The following is a 26003-nucleotide window of genomic DNA, read 5'->3' as shown; positions in this document are numbered from 1 at the left end:
TAATTCTGGATTCAGCCTCACACATTGGGAAGCCAAAGCTGTGAACCAGGGATTCTGTTTTACTGGTTAGTGGTGGGAATGATCAGTTGGTTGTAATGGATCACAGGATTATTATGATGCAGAAGGAGGCTATTCAGCCTATCATGTCTGCATCGTCTCTCCAAATGGGCATTATGACTTAATGCCATTCACCTGCCTTTTCCCCGTACTCTTGCATGTTGTTTCCATTTGAATAATCATCTAATGCCCTCTTAAATGCCTCTGTTGAACCTGTCACACTTCAAGGTAGTGCGTTCCACTTGCTGTATGAAAAAGTTTTTTCCTCGTGTCACATTTGTCTCTTTTGCACTTAAAATCTACCCTCTCGTTCTTGATCTCTTTACAATTGGGAAAGGTTTCTCCTACTTACTCTGTCCAATCCCCTCACAATTTTGAAATCTCCTCATAGCTGCCTTCTTCTCCAAGGAGAACACCCCAGCCTCTCCAATCTATCCTCATAAGCGAAGTTTTTCATCCTTTGAACCATTCTTGTAAACCTCTTCTGCGCTCTTCAATGTATTCACATCCTTCCTATAATACGGTGCCCAGAACTGTATACAGTACTCCAGCTGATATCTAACGTAGTGTCTTGTATAAGTTTAGTGTGACCTCCTTGCTTTTGTACTCTATACGCCTATTAATAAAACCCATGACACTGAATGCTTTATTAACTGCTCTTTCCCCATCTGTCTTGCTATCTTCAGTGATCTATGCATATATACACCCAGGTCCCTCTGCTCCTGCACCCACTTGAGAATTGTACGTTTTATTTTGTATTGTCTTTCCATGTTCTTCCTACCAAAATGCAGCACCTCACACTTCTCCGCATTGAACTTCATCGGCCACATATCTACTCATTCCACCAACTTGTCTATGCCATTTTGAAGTTCTACACTGTCGTCCTCATAGTTTACAATGCTTCCAAATTTCATGTCATCCGCATACTTTGAAATTGTCCCCTGCACACCAGATCATTGATATGTATCTGGTTAATATATGATTGGTCTATAGTTGACAAATCCACAACAGATGTATCTTGGTTGCTATCGTGTACAGTATACTTGACAAAATACAGTGCGGAGATGTCTGAGCATGCATAACTAGCAGTGAAGTTGAGTTGTATTGAATACATTAGTGATACTGTACCATTTAATATTTATTATCCATTCATGGTTTCCTCCCACAATCCAAAGATGTGCGGGTTAGATTGATTGGCCTTGCTAAATTGATCCTAATGACGGGGGGATTAGCAGAGTAAATATGAGGGTTTATGGGAATAGGGCCTGAGTGGGATTGTGGTTGGTGCAGACTCGATGGGCCGAATGGCCGCCTTCTGCACTGTAGGGATTCTATGATGGGAAGTGGATGTCACTGACTCAGTCAACATTTATTGTCCACTCTTAGTTGTCCTTGAGAAGATGGTTGTACGCTGGCTTCTTAAACCACTGGAGTCCATGTGGTGGAGGTACCTCCACTGCTGCTAGAGAGGGATTTCCAAGATTTTGACTCCGTGGCAGTGAAGGAATGGTGGTATGTTTCTAATTCAGGATGGTGAATAACCTGAAGGGAACTTCCAGGGTGGTGCTGTTGCAAAGAACAATACAGCACAGGAACAGGCCCTCCGGACCACCAAGACTTCGTCGACACCTTTCTGAACTAATGACCTTTTGCTCCTACCCAGTCTGTATCCCTCTATTCCCTGCCTATTCACATATCTATCAAGATGCCTCTTAAATGTTGTATCTGGTTCTACCACCCACTATGGCGGCATAGTCCAGGCACTTGCCACCCTCTGTATAAAAAAAAACTTAGCTTTTACATCTCTTTTAAACTTTCCCCTTTTACCTTAAGCCTATGAACCCCTAGTAATTGTCATGTCTACCCTGGGAAAAAGACTCCGACTATCCATTCTATCTATGCCTCTCATAATTTTGTGAACTTCTATCAGGTTGCCCCTCAACTTCCGATGTTCAAGTGAAAACAAACCAAGTTTGACCAATCTCTCCTCATAGCTAATACCCTCTAAACCAGGCAACATCATGGTAAACCTTTTATGTGCCCTCCAAAGCCTCCACATCCTTTTGGCCGTTGGTGACCAGAACTGTACGCTGTATTCCAAATGTGGCCTAATTAAAGTTCTATACAACCGCAACATGACTTTATACTCTATGCCCCAATCGATAAAGGTAAGCATGCCATAACACCTTCTTAACCACCTTATCCACTTATGATGCCACTTTCAGGGAACTGTGCACCTGTAGATCCCTCTGAATGTTAGTTCTTCTAAGGGTTCTGCCATTTACTGTATTCTTCCCTCCTATGTTTGACCTTCCAAAATGCATCACCTCATGTTTGTCCGAATTAAATTCCATCTGCTATTTCTACGCCCAAGCCTCCAGCCTATCTGTATCCTGCTGTGTCTTCTGGCAATCCTCCTTGCTATCCACAGCTTTGTGTTGCCTGCAAACTTACTAATCAGACAACCTACATTCTCCTCCAAAAACAACAGGGGTCCCAACACTGATCCCAGCAGAATACCACAGCTCTCCAGCAGGAAAATCAGTTTTCCACTGCTACTGTCTTCTGTGACGAAGCCATTTCTGTATCCATCTTACCAGCTCACCGCGAATCACATGTGACTTCACCTTGTGTATCAGCCTGCCACGTGTGACCTTGTCAAAGGCCTTGCTAAAGTCCATTTAGATAACATTCACCACCCTGCCTTCAATCGTCTTTGTCACTTCCTCAAAAAACTGTCAAGTTTGTGAGCCACAACCTCCCCCAAACAGACCCATGCTGTCTAATGCTAATCCATATTTTTCCAAATGTGAGTAAATTTTATCCCTAAGAATATTCTCCAATAATTTCCCTACCACTGACATAAGGCTCACCGGCCTGTAATTTCCTGGATTATCCCTGTTACCCTTCCTAAACAAAGGAATAACATTGGCTATTCTCCAGTCCTCTGGGATCCCTCTTGCGACTAAAGATTTTGTACAAGGCCCCAGCAATTTCCTCCCTTGCCTCCCTCAGTATTCTGGAATGGATCCCATCAGGTCCCGGGGACTTGTCTACCGTAATACTTTTCAAGCACGTAACATCACCTTTTTTTATATCGACATGCCTTAGAATATCAACATACCCCTCTCTTGACTCACCATCCACCATGTTCCCTTCAAAGGTAAACTTGCAGGTTGAGTCCGTAATTAAGAAAGCAAATGTAATGTTGTCATTTATCTCAAGAGGCTTGGAATACAAAAGCAGGGATGTACTTCTGAGGCTTTATAAAGCACTGGTTAGGCCCCATTTGGAGTACTGTGAGCAATTTTGGGCCCCACACCTCAGGAAGGACATACTGGCACTGGAGCGGGTCCAGCGGAGATTCACACGGATGATCCCAGGAATGGTAGGCCTGACATACGATGAACGTCTGAGGATCGTGGGATTATATTCATTGGAGTTTAGGAGGTTGAGGGGAGATCTGATAGAAACTTACAAGATAATGAACGGCTTAGATAGGATGGACGTAGGGAAGTTGTTTCCATTAACAGGGGAGACTAGGACGCGGGGGCACAGCCTTAGAATAAAAGGGAGTCACTTTAGAACAGAGATGAGGAGAAATTTCTTCAGCCAGAGAGTGGTGGGTCTGTGGAATTCATTGCCACAGAGGGCTGTGGAGGCCGAGACGTTGAGCGTCTTCAAGACAGAAATTGATAAATTCTTGATTTCTCGAGGAATTAAGGGCTATGGGGAGAGAGCGGGTAAATGGAGTTGAAATCAACCATGATTGAATGGTGGAGTGGACTCGATGGGCCGAATGGCCTTACTTCCGCTCCTATGTCTTATGGTCTTATGGTCTTATGTCCTTCTCCTTTGTAAATACAGATACAAAGTATTCATTAAGGGAGGCACGGTGACACAGTAGCCTCACAGCGCCAGGGACCTGGGTTCGATTCCCAGCTTGAGTCACTGTCTGTGTGGAGTTTGCACATTCTCCCCTTGTCTACATGGGTTTCCTCTGGATGCTCCGGTTTCCTCCCAAAAATTGTGCTGGTTAGGTGCATTGGCCATGCTAAATTCTCCCTCAGTGTACCCAAACAGGCACCGGAGTGTGGCAACAAAGGGATTTTCACAGTAACTTCATTGCACTGTTAATGTAAGCCTTCTTGTGCCACTAATAAATAAACTTTTAAAACTTTTTAAAAATTCCTCTGTCTCCACACATAAATTCTCTCCTTGAGTGAACCTACCCTCTTGCTCATTGTATATATATGAAATGCTTTGAGATTTTCCTTAATCATGTGTGCCAAGGACATTTCATGGCACCTTTTAGCCCTCCTAACACCTTGTTTAAGTTCTTTCCTGCTTTCTTTATATTCTTTGAGGGCTGTGTCTGTCTTCAGTTTCCTGAACCTTAAATATTCCTCCTTTTCTTTTTGACGACACAAAAATTGGTGGAGTTGCGGATAGTGAAGAAGATTGTCAGAGGATACAGCAAGATATAGACTGGTTGGAGACATGGGCGGAGAAATGGCAGATGGAGTTTAATCCGGACAAGTGTGAGATAATGCATTTTGGAAGATCCAAAGCATGTAGGAATTATACAGTAAATGATAGAACCCTTAGGAACATTGACAGGCAAAGAGATCTGGGGTGTACATGTCCATCGACCAATGAAAGTGGCAACGCAGGTGGATAAGGTAGTCAAGAAAGCATACGGCATTCTTGCCTTCATCGGTCAGGGCATTGAATATAAAAATTGGCAGGTCATGCTGCAGCTTAGTTAGGCCTCATTTGGAATATTGTGTACAATTCTGATCGTCACACTACCAGAAGGATGTGGATGCTTTGGAGAGAATACAGGAGAGGTTTACCAGGATGTTGCCTGGTCTGGAGGGTATTAGCTATCAGGGTTGGATAAACTCGGTTTGTTCTCACTGGAACGATGGAGGTTGAGGGATGACCTGACAGAGGTCTACAAGATTGAATGGCATGGACAGAGTGGATGGTCAGATGCTCTTTCCTAGGGTAGAAAAGTCGAGCACTAGAGGACATATGTTTTAGGTGCATGGGGAAAAGTTTAGAGGAGATGTGTGAGGCAAGTTTTTCTCACAGGGTGGTGAATGTCTGGAACGTGTTACCTGGGAAGATGGTGGAAGCAGGTATGTTAGTGGCATTTAAGGGGCAACTAAATGGAATGCATGAATAGGACGGGAATGGAAGGATACGGACTCTGTAAGTGCATACGGTTTTAGTTTAGGCAGGCATCATGATCGGCACAGGCTTGGAGGGCCGAAGGGCCTGTTCCTGTGCTGTATTGTTCTTTGTTCTAAGCTCACAATTTCTCTTGTCATTCAAGGTTCCTGAACCTTGCCATCCTTCTTCATTTTCACAGGAGCATGCTGGTTCTGAATTCTATTCAACTGGCCTTTAAAAGATTCTCACATGACAAGTGTGCATTTACCCTCAAATAGCCGCCACCAATCTACATTCCCCAGTTCCTGCTTAATATTGTTGTAGTTGGCCTTCCCTCAATTTAGTACTTTTGCCCGAGGACTACTGTTACCCTTATCCATAAGTAACTTAAAACTTAAGGAATTATGATCATTTTTCCGAAATGCTTCCCTACTTGAAACTTCAATACTTGGCTGGGCTTACCAGGTCTAGTAAGGCCCCTTCCCTAATTGGTCTATTTACATGTTGCTTCAAGAAACCTTCCTGGATGCATCTAACAAATTCCCCCCCATCCAAGCGTTTGGCACTAAGGTCAATAGGGGGGAAGTTAAAATCACCCACCACAACAACCCTGTTGTTTTTACATTTTCCCATAATCTGCCCTCATATCTGTTCTGCTGGCTGTTGGGAGGCCTGTAGTACAACCCCATCAAAGTGATTGCACCCATCCTATTCCTGAGCTCCATCCATATGGGCTCGCTGGATGAGCCCTCCATGATGCTCAGTACAGTTGTGATATTCTCCCTAATCAGTAACACACACCCCCCACCTCTTTTAGATTCCTCTTTATCACTACTGAAACACCTAAAACCTGGAGCGTTAAGCTGCCACTCTTGTCCCTTCCTGTAATTGCTACAATATCATAGTTATATGTACTAATCCGAGCTCCAAGATCATCTGCCTGTCATGCTCCTCATACTAAAACAAATACACTTCAGACTGCCAGTCCCGCCGTGTTCCGTAATCTCTCCCTATATGTTCTTCCTCTTAGCCTTATTGACCATAGTCTGTAACTCCTCCTCGGTCATTTTGCTTGCTGACCTTCTGCTCTGGATCCACTCGAGTGATACTCACAAACCTCCCTGCCAGGATATTCGTGCCCCTCCAGTTCGGGTCTGTCCTTCCTTGTACAGGTCCTACCTGCCCTGGTAGACATCCCATTGATCATCATATCTGAAGCCCTCCCCCCTACACCATCTCTTTAGCCATGCATTTAACTGTACTGTCTTCGTATTCCTAGCCTCACTGGCACATGCCATAGGGAGTAATCCCAAGATTACAACTCTAGTGGTCCTGCTTTTCCCCTTACTACCTAACTCTGAACTCCCTTTACAGGACCTCGTCATTCTTTCCGCCCATGTCGTTAGTACAAATGTGTACCACAACCTCTGGCTGTTCGCCCTCCCTTTTGAGAATGTCCCACACCGTCTCAAAGACATTCTGGCACCAGAGAGGCAACACACCATTCTGGAGTCTACTTTGCAGCTGCAGAAACGCCTATCTGTGCCCCTGACTATGGAGTCCCCTATTAGTACTGCTCTACTGCACTTCAACTCTCTCTGCTGTACAACAGAGTCTCCTGTGGAGCCACTACTCTGGCTGCTGCTGTCCCCATCCCGAATAGGCAATCCCCCCCCCCAACAGTATCCAAAACGGTATACTTGCTCGAGAGGGGGATAGCCACAGGGGACTTCTGCACTGTCTGCCTGCCCCTTCTAGTGGTCACCCATCTATCTGCCTGAACTTTGGATGTCACAGCTCTAAAAGTCCTGTCTATGATGCTTTCTGCTTCCTGTATGCTTCTAAGTGTGTCCAGCTGCCACTCTAACCAATCCATGTGGTCTGAAAGGAGCTGCAATTGAACACACTTCCTGCAGATGTAGTCGTCAGGGATGTTTGAACTATCTTTAATTTCCCACATTCCGCAGGAGAAGCATACTACCCCACTGCCATTTTTGCCTTCTAGCAACTATTTAATTAAAAGTAAATTTCTATTAAATTGATTTTTTGCTAACTAGGTGGTCCCTAGTGTTGTAGGAAAAGTACCACTAGGTCAGGCTTGAAGGTTTCAAGAATACAGTTTTATTTTAACGAAGCTTCGTGGAGAAAAGGCACTAACAAGCAGCAAACCTTCTCTCAATGAGACAATAGGACCAGTCCATCTTTATACCCTTTACACAATAGATGGACCGACATCTAACCATTATCACATCGTGATCAATCGTTAACACATCGTTATAGACAAATACAGACAGATACAGACATGAACATGTTAACATCGCATTGTCTTAGGAATGGATACATTTCCTACGTCAGTGGTTATCAATGGTTTTTAGTTTCGGCCTATTCATATAGTAATTTACAGTAATTGGTTTTCCTGCAGTTATGTATTCCCGATCCCACCTGTAGTTAATCTCGTTATCTTCCCCTAATGTCCTTATGTATTCCCGATCCCACCTGTAGTTAATCTCGTTATCTTCCCCTAATGTCCTTATCTTTAAGCCCTGGCTGGCTTCCTGTAGGATTTGATTCCTGCATGTTTAACTTTGGATAGACGTCTGCCCTTTATGTTTTAATCTCAGGTGGCTGTCTGTACTGAAAGTCAGTGCCCGTTTAATGTCTCTTTCCCAGGTGACTGTTTGTGTGCCAGGCAACCATCTTATGTGTACCCATCTGTATATTTTTCCTCCTTCACTAGTATTAGATTCTCACTAAAAAAAATACTGAACACACTATTCTGTAAGCAACAGTCTAAATACTGTTCTAAATCCCAGTACTGTATTACTGTACCACTAGCCTAAGTACCACTACTCTAAAACCTTATGGGTATGAAAATTAATGGAAATTGAGGGTAAGCAGAAAGAATCACCTGACCACGACTAACCAACCAGGAGCCCTTCTGTCCAAAACATCACTTTTGAACTTGTGATGTCACGGACTGCAGCTCCCACGATACTCCCTGTCTAATGGATCAAGGTAAGGCTCTTATCTCCTTGACTTTGCTCTTAATCTCGTAATTTCTTGCACTCCTTTATCTCTCTGGCTCCATTCTCAGTCTCCCTGTTTCTTATGCTCCTTTATCTCTCTGATTTTGCTTCCAATGTGTCTGCTGCCCTTGTCCTTCTAGAGGGTAGTGATCATGAGTTTGAAAAGTGCCTTGATGAATACCTGCAATGCATCTGGTACATGGTAGACACTGCTGCCACTGTGGTGGAGTGAATGAATGTTTGTGGTTGGGTGCAAATCAAGTGGCCTGCTATGTCTTGGATGGTATCAAGCTTCTTGAGTGTTGATGGAGCTGCACTCATCCAGGTGGGTGGAGAGTATTCTACCACATTCCTGACTTGTGCCTTGTAGATGGTGGACAGGCCTTGGAGAGCCAGGAGATGAGTTGCTTCCTACCCTTTGACCTGTTCTTTGTAACAGTAGTATTTATGTAGCTGGTCCGGTTCAGTTTCTGGCTCATGGTGACCCTGTGGATATTGATAGCAGGGGATTTGGTGATGGTAATGCCATCAGTGTCAAGGGGCAATGGTTAAATTCTCTCTTTTGATGGTCATTGCCTGCCACTTGTGTGGCATGAATGTTACTTGTCAGTTGTCAGCCCAAGCCTGGTTATTGTACAGGTCTAGCTGATAGGACATGGACTGCTTCAGTATCTGAGGAGTCACAAATGGTGCTGAACATTGTACAATCCTCATTGAACACCCCCCCCCCCCCCCCCCCCCTCCTTCTGGCCTTATGATGGAAGGAAGGTCATTGATGAAGCAGCTGAAGATGGTTGGGCCTAGGACACTACCAGGAAGAACTTCTGCAGGTTTGTCCTGGAACTGAGATTCACTTCCAACAATCACATCCTTCTTCCTTTGTGCTAGATATAACTCTAACTAGGGAGAGTTTTCCCCCTGATTCCCATTGACTCCAGTTTTTCTTAGACTCCTTAATTCCACATTCAGTCAACTGTTGCCTTGATGTCAAGGGCAGTCGCTCTCACTGGAGTTCAGCTTTAATCAGGGTTGTAATGAGGTCACAAACTGAGTGACCCTGGAGGAGCAATGACCGTCGGTAAACAGGTTATTGCTAAGCAAATGCTGCTTGATGGCACTGTTAGTGACCTTTCCGTCACTTTACTGATGATAGTGAGTGGGCTGGTAGTCGGCCTAGTTGGATTTGTCGTCCTCTGTCTTTAGAATATACCTGGGCAATTTTTCACAATTGCCGGGTCGATGCCAGTGCTGTAGCTGTTCTGGAGCAGCTTGGCTAGTTGCACGGCAAGTTCTGGAGCACAAGACCTCAGTACCATTGCTGGAGTATTGTCAGGGCTCATGGCCTTTGTAGTATCCAATGCCTTCAGATATTTGATATCATGTGGAGTAAATTGATTGGCTGAAGATTGGTACTTTTGATGCTCGGGACTTCTGGAGGAGGCCATGATGGATCATGCACTCGGCACTTCTGGCTGAATATTGTTGCGAATGCTTTATGTTGTGCACTAATGTGCTGGGCTCCTCCATGATTGCGATACTTGTGCAGCCAACTCCTCCAGTGAGTCTCTTGTTAATTTGTTCATGGGATATGGGCGTTGCTGGCAATGCCAGCATTTATTGCCCATCCTTGAGGATATTTAAGAGTTAACCACATAACTGTGGATTCTGGGGTCACACATAGGCGAGACCAGGTAAGGACAACTAATTTCCTTCCCCAAAGGACACTATTGAACTAGATGGGCTTTTGCACAGTTGAAAATGTTTCATAGTTATTGGTAGACTTATGTTTCCAGATTGTTTTTATTGAATTCAAATTTCACCATCTGCCATGGTGGGATTTGAACCCAGGTCCCTCGAGCATTGCCATGGGTTTCTGGGTTTACTACGACAATGCCACTGCCTCCCCATATTGTTTAGTTGTCCACCACCATTCACCACTGGATGTGGCAGAACTGCAGAGCTTAGACCTGATCCATTACTTCTGGGATCGCTTCGCTCTATCGATCACTTCTGCTTATTCTGTTTGGTATGCAGGTAGTCCTGTGTTGTAGCGTCACCAGCTTGATGCCTCATTTTTTGTTGCATCTAGTGCTGGGCTTGGCATGTCCTCCTGCACTCTTCATTGAACCACTGTTGATTCCCTGGCTTGGTGGTAAGGGAGAGGGGGAGGGGGGGGGGGGTCTGCCCTGCTGGTGGGGCAGGACATACCCACCAGGGATGGTGATGTCTGAGGTATTGCCTGTATGGTGGTTCCATTCGTGTGACTATGTTGCTTGACTAGTCTGTGAGACAGCTCTCCTAATTTTGGCATCAGATATTAGTGAGGGGGAGCTTAGAAGGGTTGACATGACTGAATTTGCCATAATCATATGTGGTGCCTATGTCAATGCCACGTGGTCCATCCGGCTTCACTCCTATTGACTTTCTAAAGGTTTGATGCATCTGGGTGGCCATTTAAGAATCAACCACATTGCTTTGGATCTGGAGTCACGTGTAGTCAGACCAGGTAAGGATGACAGATTTTTTTCCTTAAAGGGCATTAGTTAACCGGGTGGGTTTTCTTTTTCACAACAGTTGAATGTGGTTTCATGAGCATCGTTTTACTTTTAATTCCAGTTTTTTCTTGAATTAATTCAAATTTCACCGTCTGCCATGATGGGATTCATGCCCAGGTCCCCTGGGGTCTCTGGGTTACTAGTCCAGTGCCAATACAACTACATCACCGCCTGCCTGCTACCTTTTCAGTTGGAGGAAATATTTCATTCCTTCTGAAGCCGTTTCCTAGATGGTAAGGTGTTCAGGTTCATGAATATACTGGGCACCAGGAAGATCAATGGATTACTTTGGCATAAGATTTTCCTTTCCACTTCATAGCAAGAAGTGTGGCCTTTGTTCCCCAAATCTATTGCTGAGATGAACAGTTCAGTCTACAAGAAGCACATCGCTGTGCCTGCTGTGTGTCAATATGCTGGGCTATTTTTGTTGCAATTGTTTCAAAATATAATTTTGTTTTTGAGTTGAATTTAAATCCAATTAGTTGTTGAGCTACAATATTTAATATTATATTTTTCAGAATTTGTGGAAAATAGAGACTAAGCGGCTGATAGAGCATTTTGAAAATGTACTGAAAGAAGTGAATGAGGAGGATGATGAGTTGTTTCTAATTGAGGATGAGCAGGAAATTCAGCTCCGCGGGTACACAGGGCCAGACTTTGAGAACAACCTAAGGGTTCCCATTCTGGAGATTCTCAGATACCCTTATCTGCTGCTTCATGAACGTCTTAGTAAGTAATTACAAATTATGGCAATGAATAAGTGCTACATTTCTAAGGACTTCACATGTTAAAATGGCCCCCTCCCCATCAATGCGAAGTGTTGCATCTTATTGAAAAAAAGATGATCAGTAAACCAGCTTAACACTCAAATAAATCTTTAGACTTCTATTCTGTTTAGAAATATCTTGATCTGTTTTGAACTGCCATGGTCAAAATGTTCTCATTGGCTTTTGAAGTCCGTTAAATCAATTGCACTTGATGTAATGATGCAGGAAATGTCTTTGAATTCAAATTTGAATTTGTGGGTGGCACGGTGGTAGCACTGCTACCTCACAGCACCAGGGACCCGGGTTCAATTTCGGCCTTGGGAGGCTGTCTGTGTGGAGTTTGTATGTTCTTCCTGTGTCTGCATGGGTTTTGTCCGGGTGCTCCATTTTCCACTCACACTCCAAAGAGGGTTAGATTAATTGACCTTGCTAAATTACCCCTTAGTGTCAGTGGATTAACATGGGGTTATGTGGATAGGGCCTGGTTGGGATTGTTGTCAGCGCAGGCTCGATGTGCCAAATGGCGGCCTCCTGCACTGTAGTGATCGTATGGACTCTATGAATTCTTAAGAACATAAGAACATAAGAACATGAGAAATAGGAGCAGGAGTAGGCCATCTAGCCCCTCGAGCCTGCCCCGCCATTCAATAAGATCATGGCTGATCTGACGTGGATCAGTACCACTTACCCGCCTGATCCCCATAACCCTTAATTCCCTTACCGATCAGGAATCCATCCATCCGTGCTTTAAACATATTCAGCGAGGTAGCCTCCACCACCTCAGTGGGCAGAGAATTCCAGAGATTCACCACCCTCTGGGAGAAGAAGTTCCTCCTCAACTCTGTCTTAAACCGACCCCCCTTTATTTTGAGGCTGTGTCCTCTAGTTTTAACTTCCTTACTAAGTGGAAAGAATCTCTCCGCCTCCACCCTATCCAGCCCCCGCATTATCTTATAAGTCTCCATAAGATCCCCCCTCATCCTTCTAAACTCCAACGAGTACAAACCCAATCTCCTCAGCCTCTCCTCATAATCCAAACCCCTCATCTCCGGTATCAACCTGGTGAACCTTCTCTGCACTCCCTCCAATGCCAATATATCCTTCCTCATATAAGGGGACCAATACTGCACACAGTATTCCAGCTGCGGCCTCACCAATGCCCTGTACAGGTGCATCAAGACATCCCTGCTTTTATATTCTATCCCCTTCGCAATATAGGCCAACATCCCATTTGCCTTCTTGATCACCTGTTGTACCTGCAGACTGGGCTTTTGCGTCTCATGCACAAGGACCCCCAGGTCCCTTTGCACGGTAGCATGTTTTAATTTGTTTCCATTGAGATAGTAATCCCATTTGTTATTATTTCCTCCAAAGTGTATAACCTCGCATTTCTCAACGTTATACTCCATTTGCCATATCCTCGCCCACTCACTCAGCCTGTCCAAATCTCTCTGCAGATCTTCTCCGTCCTCCACACGATTCACTTTTCCACTTATCTTTGTGTCGTCTGCAAACTTCGTTACCCTACACTCCGTCCCCTCCTCCAGATCATCTATATAAATGGTAAATAGTTGCGGCCCGAGTACCGATCCCTGCGGCACGCCACTAGTTACCTTCCTCCAACCGGAAAAACACCCATTTATTCCGACTCTTTGCTTCCTGTCGGATAGCCAGTCCCCAATCCACTTTAACACACTACCCCCAACTCCGTGTGCCCTAATCTTCTTCAGTAGCCTTTTATGGGGCACCTTATCAAACGCCTTTTGGAAATCCAAAAACACCGCATCCACCGGTTCTCCTCCATCAACCGCCCTAGTCACATCTTCATAAAAATCCAACATGTTCGTCAAGCACGACTTTCCCCTCATGAATCCATGCTGCGTCTGATTGATCGAACCATTTCTATCCAGATGCCCTGCTATCTCCTCTTTAATAATGGATTCCAGCATTTTCCCTACTACAGATGTTAAGCTGACCGGCCTATAGTTACCTGCCTTTTGTCTCCTTCCTTTTTTAAACAGCGGCGTAACATTAGCCGTTTTCCAATCAACCGGCACTACCCCAGAATGCAACGAGTTTTGATAAATAATCACTAACGCATCCACTATTACCTCTGACATTTCTTTCAATACCCTGGGATGCATTCCATCCGGACCCGGGGACTTATCCACCTTCAGTCCCATTAGTCTACCCAGCACTGCCTCTCTGGTAACATTAATTGTATTAAGTATTTCTCCTGCTGCCAACCCTCTATCGTTAATATTTGGCAAACTATTTGTGTCCTCCACCGTGAAGACCGACACAAAAAACTTATTTAAAGACTCAGCCATATCCTCATTTCCCACTATTAACTCCCCCCTCTCGTCCTCCAAGGGTCCAACATTCACTCTAGCCACTCTATTCCTTTTTATATATTTATAAAAACTTTTACTATCATTTTTTATATTAATTGCTAGCCTAGCTTCATAGTCTATCCTTCCTTTCTTTATCGCTTTCTTAGTCTCTCTTTGTTGTTTCTTAAATTTTTCCCAATCACTTGTTTCTCCACTATTTTTGGCCACTCTGTACGCAGCTGTTTTTATTTTAATACTCTCCTTTATTTCCTTCGTTATCCACGGCTGGTTCTCCCTTTTCTTACAATCCTTGTTTTTTGCTCAAACATTCCCTCACTTCTGTCTTTACCTTCGTTTCCAGTATATTTCCTATCTCTCACACTGACTCTTCTCCCTCTATAAGTATTTAATCCCTATGTGCAAAACCCATTTGGCCCATTGATTCCCACGTCTAGTTTTACCATATTAATCATTATTAGGCCTTGTTCTCCACCAAAACTGCTGACTACACTAGGATCTTGAAATAGAAATACAAGCTTTTCTCAACCATCTCATCCACTCTCCCCAGTGCCCTCAGCTCCAGCAAGAGGTATGAGGATGTCATCTTTCTTACCATCGATATTGAGATCTTGGCTCAGGGCAAAATTGGGTGGCTTTTTGAAACAGCTGGCACATAAGATGGGCTTGAATGGCCTTCTTCCAGCTGTCTGATTCTATAAACTGCATTCTCCAAATTCCTAGTCCTTAATATCCATAGCCCATCCACTGGCCGAGGTGCCTCCATCAGTCTGGACCCTAAATTCCTAAATCCTTTTGCCTCTTTCCCTTTGAAATGCTCCTTCAAACCTCTCACTTTGACAAAGCTTTTAGCCACATGCCCTAATATCTCCTTATCAAATTTTGTTTGCTAACACTATTACGAGGCTATGCCCCTTTATTTTTGAAAGTATGACTTTTAACTTCAAACTGACTGAAAATTTTGCAATTTGAACTGAGACACAACAAACTATGTAAAAATGTAAGGACACATTCCAAGATGGAGATAAGAAACAAACAAATCACCCTTGGAGGTGTGAAGACAGTGACATTTCCTATAATCCAGACTCCCATTAAAATTCATAACTGTCTCAGAAAGAGACAGGAGAAATGCAAAATACTAGATATTGAAGCAATGGCTGACAAAGACAGATTCACCAAAAACCTTTTGGAAATACACAAAGGGTGAAGTATTTCAAGGCCAGGCTGCCAGCCACTAGAGAGAGATTGCAAGAACACAGGCAGTGTTAAGAAAGTCTTCAGCAGAGGAGGCAAGCTGAGAGCCTGCCCTTGCCCTCACCCTCACTCTTTCTCTCTTCCTACCTCTTTTGGAATTAATTTATCTGCATCCAAGAAACCAGCTAACCTAAATTGGCTGCAGCATGTAAAATCTACACAATCAAAGGATGCACAACTTCTGACAGCTGCGTGTGGTTAATACATTTTCTCTTCCGTTGACTCGAGGAAACTTTGTTTTATTGGCTCCTTATTTGTTAGGGGCTGTTACGATGGTTTTCTTGTTGTAATTAAAACTATAGGGCGGCACGGTAGCGCAGTGGTTAGCACTGCTGCTTCACAGCTCCAGGGACCTGGGTTCAATTCCCGGCCTCGGGTCACTGTCTGCGTGGAGTTTGCACATTCTCCTCGTGTCTGCGTGGGTTTCCTCCGGGTGCTCCGGTTTCCTCCCACGGTCCAAAGATGTGCGGGTTAGGTTGATTGGCCATGCTAAAATTGTCCCTTAGTGTCCTGAGATGCGTACGTTAGAGGGATTAGTGGGTAAATATGTAGGGATATGGGAGTAGTGCCTGGGTGGGATTGTGGTCGGTGCAGACTCGATGGGCCAAATGGCCTCTTTCTGCACTGTAAGATTTCTATGATATTGTTCGTCAGACAAAGTAACAGCGTGGTTCAAGATAATTTATTAAAGAAAACTATAGCTATAGGACTCTGAATGAAATCATTCAGACCATTCAGAGTGAAAAATTTAGAAATGCATAGGCAATTAAAGTCTCAGCTTCAATTACAAGTAATTAGCATATACCAATAGATGTATAGGAGTTATCTCTATCCAATCATAGTTAAGGTTACATCATGCATTCATAAGGGTATAATGTCCAATTAAAACTTGTGCATGTTATATTGTCAAGAAATGATAGCTTTATCTCTGACCGATGGAACTCAACCTCCCTTTCCCTTGTTCCAATGGACAGACATGAACTGCAGCTATACATCATTCAATTAGAGGTTCCTTGACCCTTATCTGGGCTTACTCTAATCAAAACCTATCATTTGCACATAGCTTCCCTCTGTGACTGAGGTTCAGCTTGCAGCTTATGTGATTTTTAAACTTGTGTGATTATTACCCCTTTCATTATTGTTCGCAGCTTAAATAGTTAAATACATTTTGATTTAGAAAAAGCGTGCCCTCATGAAAAAGCAACTTAACCTTTGTTGTGACCAACCGAGGAGGTTGAATAGAAGAGAGCCAATTCACCCCTTCTCACCTGGCATTGCCAACACCTCCAAGCATGTTGCTATGTTAAAGGTACAGGTGCTTTGAAAATGTGGAAAGTTTTTCCGTTTATTAACTGGAGAGTGAGATTAAAGGAGATGGATGGATAATCTCCTTCCTATTTCACAAATTTTGCTTTTATGCCACTGGGCTGTGTCTGAAACCATCTTTCCATCTGAATGAGGTCATGCAGTAGCTGTTGGGATATAATTGGGAACACTGGGGTGATGGAAGTTGTGAAAAGAATTGTTAAAATTCTTGGAGCTTGGATCATTTATGACTTGATGCAGTGATTGAGTTTTTCTGTCAAATTATGTGGGGTCTCTGATTTCAGTAACTCCTGGAACATTGAAAATCTACTTTCCAATAACATTCTGAGGACAGTACAAAAATAACTTGTACCTTGTGTTTCAGGTGAGCTATGTGTTGAGGCCCTTAGTAAAATGGAGAAGGTGAATTTCTCCTTTCAGACATTTGAAAAATATCCTGGTATCTATCTACTTCTGGTACACCCAAGTGAAACGGTGAGTCTTATTTGACTATGGAATAGTTAACCTTGTGAAGTATTTGGTTTTCTTTGAAAGTCTGTTTCGTTTGCTTAGAAGAAAAACTGAAGCAGTGAAACCTGTAGCATGTAGAAACAGGAAATGCATCACAGGTTCACACAGTCACCCAAGGCCAGAATTGAACCTGGGTCCCTGGCGCTGCGAGGCAGCTGTGCTAACCACTGTGCCACCCCACAGTTAGGCAATTCATAACAATTTGGCAATATTTTTAAAACTACAATTTGTTACTTGAGCCAAAGACCAGAGGGTGTAGCAATTGTATATAAATTCCAAAATTAAACCTGTGACCTACCTAAAAATTTACATATATGAACTAAACTTTTTAGTGCCTTGTAGTGTAGTTTCAACTCTATTCTCTTGAAAGCACAGGCATTCTCAAATAAAGGTGGATATCCCTGTGACCTAATTCTGATCAATCGCAAAAATTTGTTCAGTGTTGCTTGGCACAGTCTCTGAAATGCTTCCAACATATCAACAAATAAAACAGTTTTGAAAATTGACTTAAATTTCTGTATACACTAAATAAGATGGAAGGGATTGATTGACAAGTGAGTCGTGGGTTATCAGAGGCACCAGGAACGTCGAATTAAGGGCACAACCAGATTAGCCATGACCTTTTGGAATGACAGAGTAGGCTCAAGGGGCCGAAAGGCCTACTCTTGTCTCTTATGTCTATGAGTGGGTGACAGGTTAAACATAACCACAGGATTTAGATCCATTTGCTTAATCCAGAAGTAAACTCATAAGTAAACTATCAAGTCTCTTTCTTACAGCCTTGTAATTCATCCCACTTCTGTGCTTTGTACACTGACATACTAAGTTTTAATTTTTTTTAAATTTCGTAAGAAGGTTGCAATTGGTACATTTAAATTGTTTTGTCTATACCATTGGCTGGGTTCTCATTGAGAGTAAACTTATTAGTCACCATAACATTAAATCTGGAATTAAGAAATCATTGTCAATTGTCGGAAAAACCCATGTGGTTCATTAATGCCCTTTAAGGAAGGTAATCTGCTGTCTTTACCTTATCTGGCCTACGTGTGACTCCGGAGCCAAAGCAATGTGGTTGACTCTCAGCTGCCCTTGGACAACTAGGGATAGGCATTAAATGCTGGCCAGCCAGCGAAGCTCATGTCGCATGAGTGAATTTTTAAAAATCTGCGCATTTCACTTTGACTGCACGGTTACTTTGGTGCTGTTTGATGTCCTGGGGGCTTTGCTTATAGAACTGGAGCTAGTACACTTTCTAGTGTTTGGTTTGAAGCAGATTTGGTATTATAAGGAGCATGTTCATCTATGCTTGGCAGCAGCTAATATGTGACCAATGGGAGAAAAATGAAAACTACTTGCCTATTTAAAGAAACACTAGTGGCACACAGATTGTTAATACTTCTGTTTGTTTTTAGATCCGAAGATGGGCAATCCTTGCTGCCAGGTCTCTTGGAAAGGTGGAACGAGATGATTTTTATGACTTGCAGGAAGTAATAAGCTGCCTACTGAAGGTCATTGAACTGGATCTTTTTGAAAATACAGACTTCTATAACAGTTATGGGTTAGAAGAAGGAAAATTTATTCTTTTGCCACCCCATCTTTATGATGTTACCAACCACAAGAACTACTGGATTGGTGAGTGTGATGATGATCATAAAAGTTCTGCTGTAGATCTGTGCCTATATGTAACTGTGTGACAGGCTATTGGTGAAAAGGGGCACTGTTGGTCAATCAGGTATCACAACAAGAATGAAGCTCAGACAGATTTCATCCATAATGGTTGGTTTTCTCCTCAAGTACTGTATTTGTTGCCCTTCCTTAATTGCATCTGAACTAAGTGGCTTGCTCGGCCCTTGCAGTGGGCAATTAAGATTCAACCACATGGCTGTGGGTCTGGAGTCACCTGCTAGCCAGACTGATTTCCTTTCCTAAAGGGAATTAGTGAATCACATAGGTTTTACTCAGTGGTGGTTGTCACAGTCACCATTACTGAGACTAGCCTTATATTCCAGATTTATTAATTATTCGGGGATTTTCACAGTGGGCTTATTGCAGTATTAATGTAAGCCTATTTGTGACACCAATAAATAAACTTTAAAACTTCAACTTTAAAAACTTTATTAATTTATTATAATTCTACAGCTGCCATGGTGGGATTTGAACACCTCTGCCTGGAGTTTTAACCTGGGCCTCTAGATAACTTGTCCAGTGACTTTACCACTATATCACCCATCTCCCTGTTCCCTTCTTAAATTTAAAAATAAAATTCTAACCACCTTCATCTCTTAAATTTGTGCCATGGTCATGATACATTTAGTAGGTTTATAGGATTATGTTTTGGGACTGCCTTTAGTTTAGGGGAAATGAATGGGATCATCTGACTTGTTCTGCAGTTGTCTGATAACAGGCTGGGCTATGTGACTGCTAAAGATTAAAGGGAGGCTGGGATCTTTTGCTGAAATGAAGATGCAAGGCAGTGGCGGGTAACCTGTGCCTTGGGGGCCACATGCGGCCCATCAGGGTACTGAGTGCGATCCACGAGACATTTTCTTGATTGTTGCCTTTGCGTAGAGTTGCCATGTTCTGCCGGTTTCCATCTGCAAAGTAAGTAATGTGCGTCTATTAATATATGAATGATTAAGTATTTTCTGTAACTTATGAAATATTTCATAGAATCATAGAAACCCTACAGTGCAGAAAGAGGCCATTTGGCCCATCGAGTCTGCACCAACCACAATCCCACCCAGGCCCTACCCCCATATCCCAACATATTTTACCCGCTAATCCCTCTAACCTACGCATCTAGGGACACTAAGGGGCAATTTTTTAGCATGGCCACTCAACCTAATCCGCACATCTTTGGACTGTGGGAGGAAACCGGAGTACCCGGAGGAAACCCACGCAGACGCGAGGAGAATGTGCAAACTCCACACAGACAGTGACCCAAGCCGGGAATCGAACTCAGGTCCCTGGAGCTGTGAAGCAGCAGTGCTAACCACTGTGCTACTGTGCCGTGCATTAAACATATTCAACCTTATTCCAGGGTCGTAGTTAGTGAACATGCCTGATTTCAATTTTGCAGCCCACTGAGATTAAGGAGAACCACTTATGCAGCCCATTCACAAGCCGAGATTACCCTTCACTGGTGCAAGGTGTTCATGCTTAGAGATAATGGCAGCCGCATCTGTGTTTATAGTGGTTTGACTGCTTGTCTCCCAAGTTCCAGGAAAGTGTTGAGAATATTAGGTTGTAAACAGTTATATTTAATTGTCCCTTTATTTCCAGAATGGAATCAGCTTGGTGTTTAAAGAATAATCAGCATTTCTACCTTGTTACGAGGCTCATATGATTCACATTGCCATGGAGATGGGTTTTCAGAGCGGGGTAGTCCTTGGGGAAACAATTGTGAGATTGCGTTGTAGCTTTTTGTAAAGACATTTCCTGAAACTCTTAGACACGTTAGTCTGTCAGGATCGGGGAGAGAGAGAAGGAGTAGGTAGTGGGGAGTGAGGCAACAGGTCTCTATGGCTCAGCATGCACGAAAGTGGGTGGGAACTAATGCTTACTTGGAGGAACCAGGTTTATGAGGAAGATTCACCTTGCTAGAGGCAAAATCTCCAGGAAAATTTTCCCTTTGAGAGAGAGTTCTGGGTTAAATGTTACCAGGCTATGAAAGGAAAGAAATGCACGTAAATCCTTGGGAGTAAGGAATCACTTTGGATTGTGTTCGGGAAACTCGAATGACTACCTAGGAACAGTGTAAAGAACCTACTTGAGGTGGGTTTTTCAGTTGTGTTAAAAGTAAAAGGGAAAAGTTCTGTTCTGTAGATTAAAGTGCAATTTGCTTATAAAAATATTGTTTAGTCAATGGTGGTGTTGATCTATTACAGTAAAAGCCTTAAAATGTCAGATCTTGTCATTTCATCCTTTCAACTATTTACTAAAGATTGAATTTATTCAATCTCTAGGGAGATCCTAACAGTCTTGTCAACCAAGTTAAATGACCTTTGCTATTTACCTTTATCATAACCCTTCATGATCTTTTGTGACCTCTGTTATGCAGCCCCTTTGACCTTGGTTTGAAGTCGAGAATGCTCTAAATTCTTGAATCACTTCGTGCTCCTCATTGCTGGTAACATCCTAATGAATCTATGCTGCAGCTTCCCATTGCTTTTCCTTCCTAAAATGGGGGTCTCCATACCTGTACAAACTATTACAATTTTGACCTGCATTCCTGTGGCTTGCTTTTGTATATTGTTCCTGCAGGTAACAAATTATCTGATTTTGATTTGCAGTTTTATAAAGTTATTTTTTACTCACCTATATCACTGCAAGCATATTAAATCCTATTGCAAGTGTATTTCCAGGAGGGTCGTCAAGATTGCTACCTCACTGTTTCCATTTGGATTTCAAGTGTGCTCTTAATTGAAAAGTGACCTTCCCTTAACTCTGATCAAAATAATCTCCCTGTTCTGGCAAAGCTCCAGTCCACCCTTTTATGGGAAATCCAATCTCTCTGTTGATCTGAGTAACCATATTCTGAATGAGCGTGCCAAAGCACAGCATGCTGTTTGCGTTGAATTTAATGAAAGTGCAATCTTTTACAAATAAAATAAGTTGTATTTGGTTTCTTCTTAAAATGAATAGAACAAAGATTGAAGTTAGTTAATTAAAACGTTGCTATTGAGAAACTTTCATTGTTGTCATGAACTGTTTGTGTTTCATAAATCTTTGCTTGCATAGGTATCTGTATGCTGTTGATGATATTGGATGAACAAGCTATGGACTCACTGCTGCTTGCTCAAGATAAACAAAACGACTTCATGAAGTCAATTCTGAACACCATGATGAAAAGTAAACCTGGTATGCCTGAATATTCCTGTAGATGTGATATTGTCATAAAATCTGATGATTGTGCAAGTCTGATGGCATGGACATGATTATTTTGAAAGGGTTAACCCATATTTTAGTTTGGGGCATTGTAGGCAAATAAGTCTCACCTTAACTATCTACTCTCTAAATGATCTGACCAAACTTCGCACTGCATACTTGCAACATCATGAGGTGCAATGGGAGTAATTTTGTTTCAAGTGGAAAAAACACTGAACCACAATACCTATTTTGAAGGAAAGAGGAAGTAGACATATTTAGTACCGTTTCCTGTAGCAGGAACGGCACTTTCACTTTGTAGTTTTGGTCAAAATATTAAATAAGCTTAATATAATTTATACAGTATTTTCAACATAAAGTGGTGCCCTTGGGTTACCTGTATTTGTATAAAATTGAAACTAATATCACTTACACAAGGTAATTTAGTCAAATGCCGTACTGGATTAGCAAAAATAAAACTAACTAGAAAATATGGTTATAAACTACTGTTTTTTATTCCTAAAGTTTAGGATGAAACGAGTGTAGTTATGGGCATTTTGAGTTACTAGCAACTCTTTTGTCAGTTGAAGAAAAAAATCAATGCTCCAAAACAATGTTTCTAGTTAGTTTGGTGCTTTTATTAAAAATCTAGACATGTCAGAGGAATTGCTGCTTTTTAAATAAGAGCGTTGCATATTTTTAGCTTTTCGGTACGTTTTTTTCTTCTTACCCAGAAAAACTTGTCAAGTCTAGTCAGTTCGTTTTAAACTCTAATGCACAAATATCTTCAGTGCCTTTCTTCTCAGGAAATGAATAGCCTAAACTAACTTGACTTGGTTAAACTTTGATGTCAAACATTAATGCAATTTTGTTTTTTCTGGCCAAGCATGTCCTAGATCTTTAATTACTTCACAGGCTGTTCAATATCTTGACCAAAATCACTGAGGATTTTCAACCTATCTGCAAAATTAATTAGGAATATTGGTTTAGACTTTCTTATTAGTTTTGCAGAAAATCTGGTAAAGCAATCAATCTTGCAGTCAATAAATCTAGACTAATATATCTTGGGTGTAACAGGAGGGAGCAACTGCCCACCCTGCCTCTTGCTAAATCAGCCATTTGTGTTGTTAAAGCTTTATTAGTTTGATAGTTGAGGATAACTTTTTTTTCTGAAGTCTGTGTAAATTGCCACTGAATTAATTGGAATTGTTTTCTGTTAAAGCATATTTTTTGTGAATTTTGGAATCGTGAGTAAACTGTTTTTAAACCATTAAAAGTTGGAATGTTAGAATTTTAAAGTAATTTCTCTGTGATGGTTGTTATTGTAGATGATGCTTCTGATCCATTCTGGCCAGCCCTGCAGTGCTTCATGGTAATCCTTGATCGACTTGGGTCAAAAGTCTGGGGCCAACTCATTGACCCCACAGAGGCATTCCAGACCATTATTGGAAGCCAGAGTTACAACAACGAGATTGAAAAAATTCGTAATACAAGGTTGGTAAGTTGATGGAAAAGGAGATTTGAAAGAAAGAGGAAGTAAAAATATTTAGTGTTGTTTCCTGTGGTGACAATTGGGCTGTCACTTTGATTTACTACAGTGAGAATTTGGTCAAAGTGAATGTAAAATAGATTTTTAATAGTATTTGCTCAGTTTGTACAGTATATTCAACATAATGTGGTGCTCCCTGTGTGCAGATAAAATTGAGAATAATATCATTGTGAGATAATGTATGAAAGATGGGAGGTACAAATTATTTCAGAAGTCACAAATTTTAACAACTGCTTGCGTTTATATTGTGCCTCCAATATGTTACAATGTTCAAAGGTGCATCACAAAGGTGTAAGTGAATGCCAAGCATCAGTAGATAAGCATGCTCAAAGATGTAGATTTTCAGGAGGCTTCTGATTGAATGGCAAGCTGTGAAAGGTTTTGGGAAAAGACTCCAGAATGTGGAGCCAAAAGTAACTAATGGTTTTGCTGTTGAAAGTGGGGAAAAAGAACACTAGAGTCTGAAGAACAAAGGTGTGCACTACCATTGCAGTGGTGGGTGAGTGGAGGAACTTGTGGGAATACTTCAATTGCAAATGTTAGGTGATGAGACTCTTGGGAGGTTGAAGAGGATGTGGTGTTAAGGGAACAGGATCTTGTGCTGGATAGATTGCATGCCATGATGTGGAGATGCCGCCGTTGGACTGGGGTAAACACAGTAAGAAGTTTAACAACACCAGGTTAAAGTCCAACAGGTTTATTTGGTAGCAAAAGCCACACAAGCTTTCGGAGCTCCAAGCCCCTTCACCTGAAGAAGGGGCTTGGAGCTTCGAAAGCTTGTGTGACTTTTGCTACTAAATAAACCTGTTGGACTTTAACCTGGTGTTGTTAAACTTCTTACTAGATTGCATGCAGCAGGGTTTGGATAATTGGCGATGTGCAAGGTGAAACCCAAAAGGCCAATGAGAGGAGTTAAGTATGGAGGTGAGTTGGAGGAGTCATTGCAGAGATGGAAATAGACGGCCTTGAAGGATAGGATGCAGGATTCGAAACAGCATTTGGTCAAATGAGACACCCATGCTTCCACATCTTTTGAGTTCAGCCTGAGTGAGAAGTTGGAGAGAAATAAAATTTTAGGTGGGACTTGGTTTTTTTGCCCTTCCTAAGAGATTGTGTGACTGAGGGACTAGTTGGTGCACTGACCAATCAAGATGGGCTGCAAGGATCTAGGTGTTGTTTTCTTGTCTTTATTCATGTCTCCCTATAGACCCAATGATTGGGAAATGGTTATAGACTATATGAGGTTAGATGTAGGGTGAGGGTGTAGTTAACGATTCATTTGATTGACGCCACTGAAGCTGAACACCATTCAAGACAATGTTCGCTTGATTGGCCCCCTGCCACTAGCCCCTGTTGCTGCTCTCTCCACCCTCAGGCCAAGGTGCTGCACCTAAAGGATGTCTTGCAATACTATGCCATGCTTGACAGTACTCAGCTGTTGCATGATCTCTAACATTGCCAAGATGAAAAATGCAACATCATGGCAACACATATAGGTTCCTCTCTATGCTGTTCTGATTTGGGTGTGTACTACAATACCTTCATTACCAAGGGCAAAAATCCTGCAACTCGCTATCATAATCATGTGAACATCACCACAAGGACAGCAATGCTTCAGGAAGGTGGTCCAACATCAGTTTCTCAGTGCAACTATGAGTGGACAATAGATGCGGTCTGGTCAAAGCCCCCTGAATAAATGGATGGCAAAAGTACAACTTTTCTGCAGTGAGCATCCAAGTGACAAATGCAGGTTAAGTGACCTTTATAATAGTATTTGTTTAAATGTGATTTAGATCGACAGGATGCAAGTTTCCTCTTTCTGGCTGTAAGGTTTCTTGAAAAATGTGTGTTAACAATTGGGTGGTAGTTCACAGTGCAGCATTTTTCAAAAACTCGCATTTTAGAAGATGCTGTTCTGTTTTTCAAATGTAAGCAACTTCCAACGTTTCACCCAAATATAGTTTAAATCGTGTCTGCCTTAACCTTAATAACTAATTGTACTGATATTTGGTTTTTAGAAATAACACAAAGATAAAGTGTGATCTGGATGATGACAACGACATGGTTTCATGCAGCCAGATTGTCTATGACTACAACTCGAAAAAACAAAGCAAGGTACTAAACTCCCTTGTAAAATATTAGCCCATATACATCAGGCAACATTTGCCCTGTGACCTTACTGCTGGGACCAAATGGGGATTGGAAATCCGCAGATGCTGGGAGCCAGACTGGAGGAGTTCTTTTTCTCGGGGCAACCTTCTAATTGATTACTTCCAAGATCACTATCTAAATAAAAAAGGTGCTTGAACTCCCAGTGCTACTGGCTTAATCAGAGGCCTGGTACCTCTGGAGCTTATAGGATACTTGCCTTTATTAGCTGAGGCATAGAATATAAGAGCAGGAAGTTAAGATGGAGCTGTATAAAATGCTCGTCAGACCATAGCTGGAGTGGTGTGTGCTGTTCTGGCTGCCACACTATAGGGAGGATGCAATTGCACCCGAGATGTTGCCTGGTCTGGAGGGTTTCACCTGTGAGGGGAGGCTGGTTAGGCTGGGGCTGTTTC

General features: G+C 42.4%; 1 protein-coding gene across 3 annotated transcripts in view; it reads left to right on the top strand.

Annotated features, from left to right (window-relative positions):
- Nucleotides 1–26003, top strand: part of setx (senataxin) — a 98519-nt gene that overhangs the window by 41499 nt on the left and 31017 nt on the right. For 2 of the 3 annotated variants that reach the window (XM_078226384.1, XM_078226385.1), the window contains exons 3-8: nt 11335–11545; nt 16879–16988; nt 18437–18656; nt 21765–21884; nt 23219–23384; nt 25458–25554. In XM_078226384.1, the coding sequence (XP_078082510.1) occupies nt 11335–11545; nt 16879–16988; nt 18437–18656; nt 21765–21884; nt 23219–23384; nt 25458–25554 (924 nt within the window). Of the gene's footprint in view, nt 1–11334; nt 11546–16878; nt 16989–18436; nt 18657–21764; nt 21885–23218; nt 23389–25457; nt 25555–26003 lie in introns of those variants that run through there. The other variant, XM_078226386.1, reaches the window with a different exon arrangement.

This window comes from Mustelus asterias, chromosome 13 (assembly GCF_964213995.1).
Source record: "Mustelus asterias chromosome 13, sMusAst1.hap1.1, whole genome shotgun sequence".
NCBI classification, from domain to species: domain Eukaryota; kingdom Metazoa; phylum Chordata; class Chondrichthyes; order Carcharhiniformes; family Triakidae; genus Mustelus; species Mustelus asterias.
Note: the sequence above shows the minus strand (reverse complement) of the source record. Positions and strands in the feature narration are given on the sequence as shown.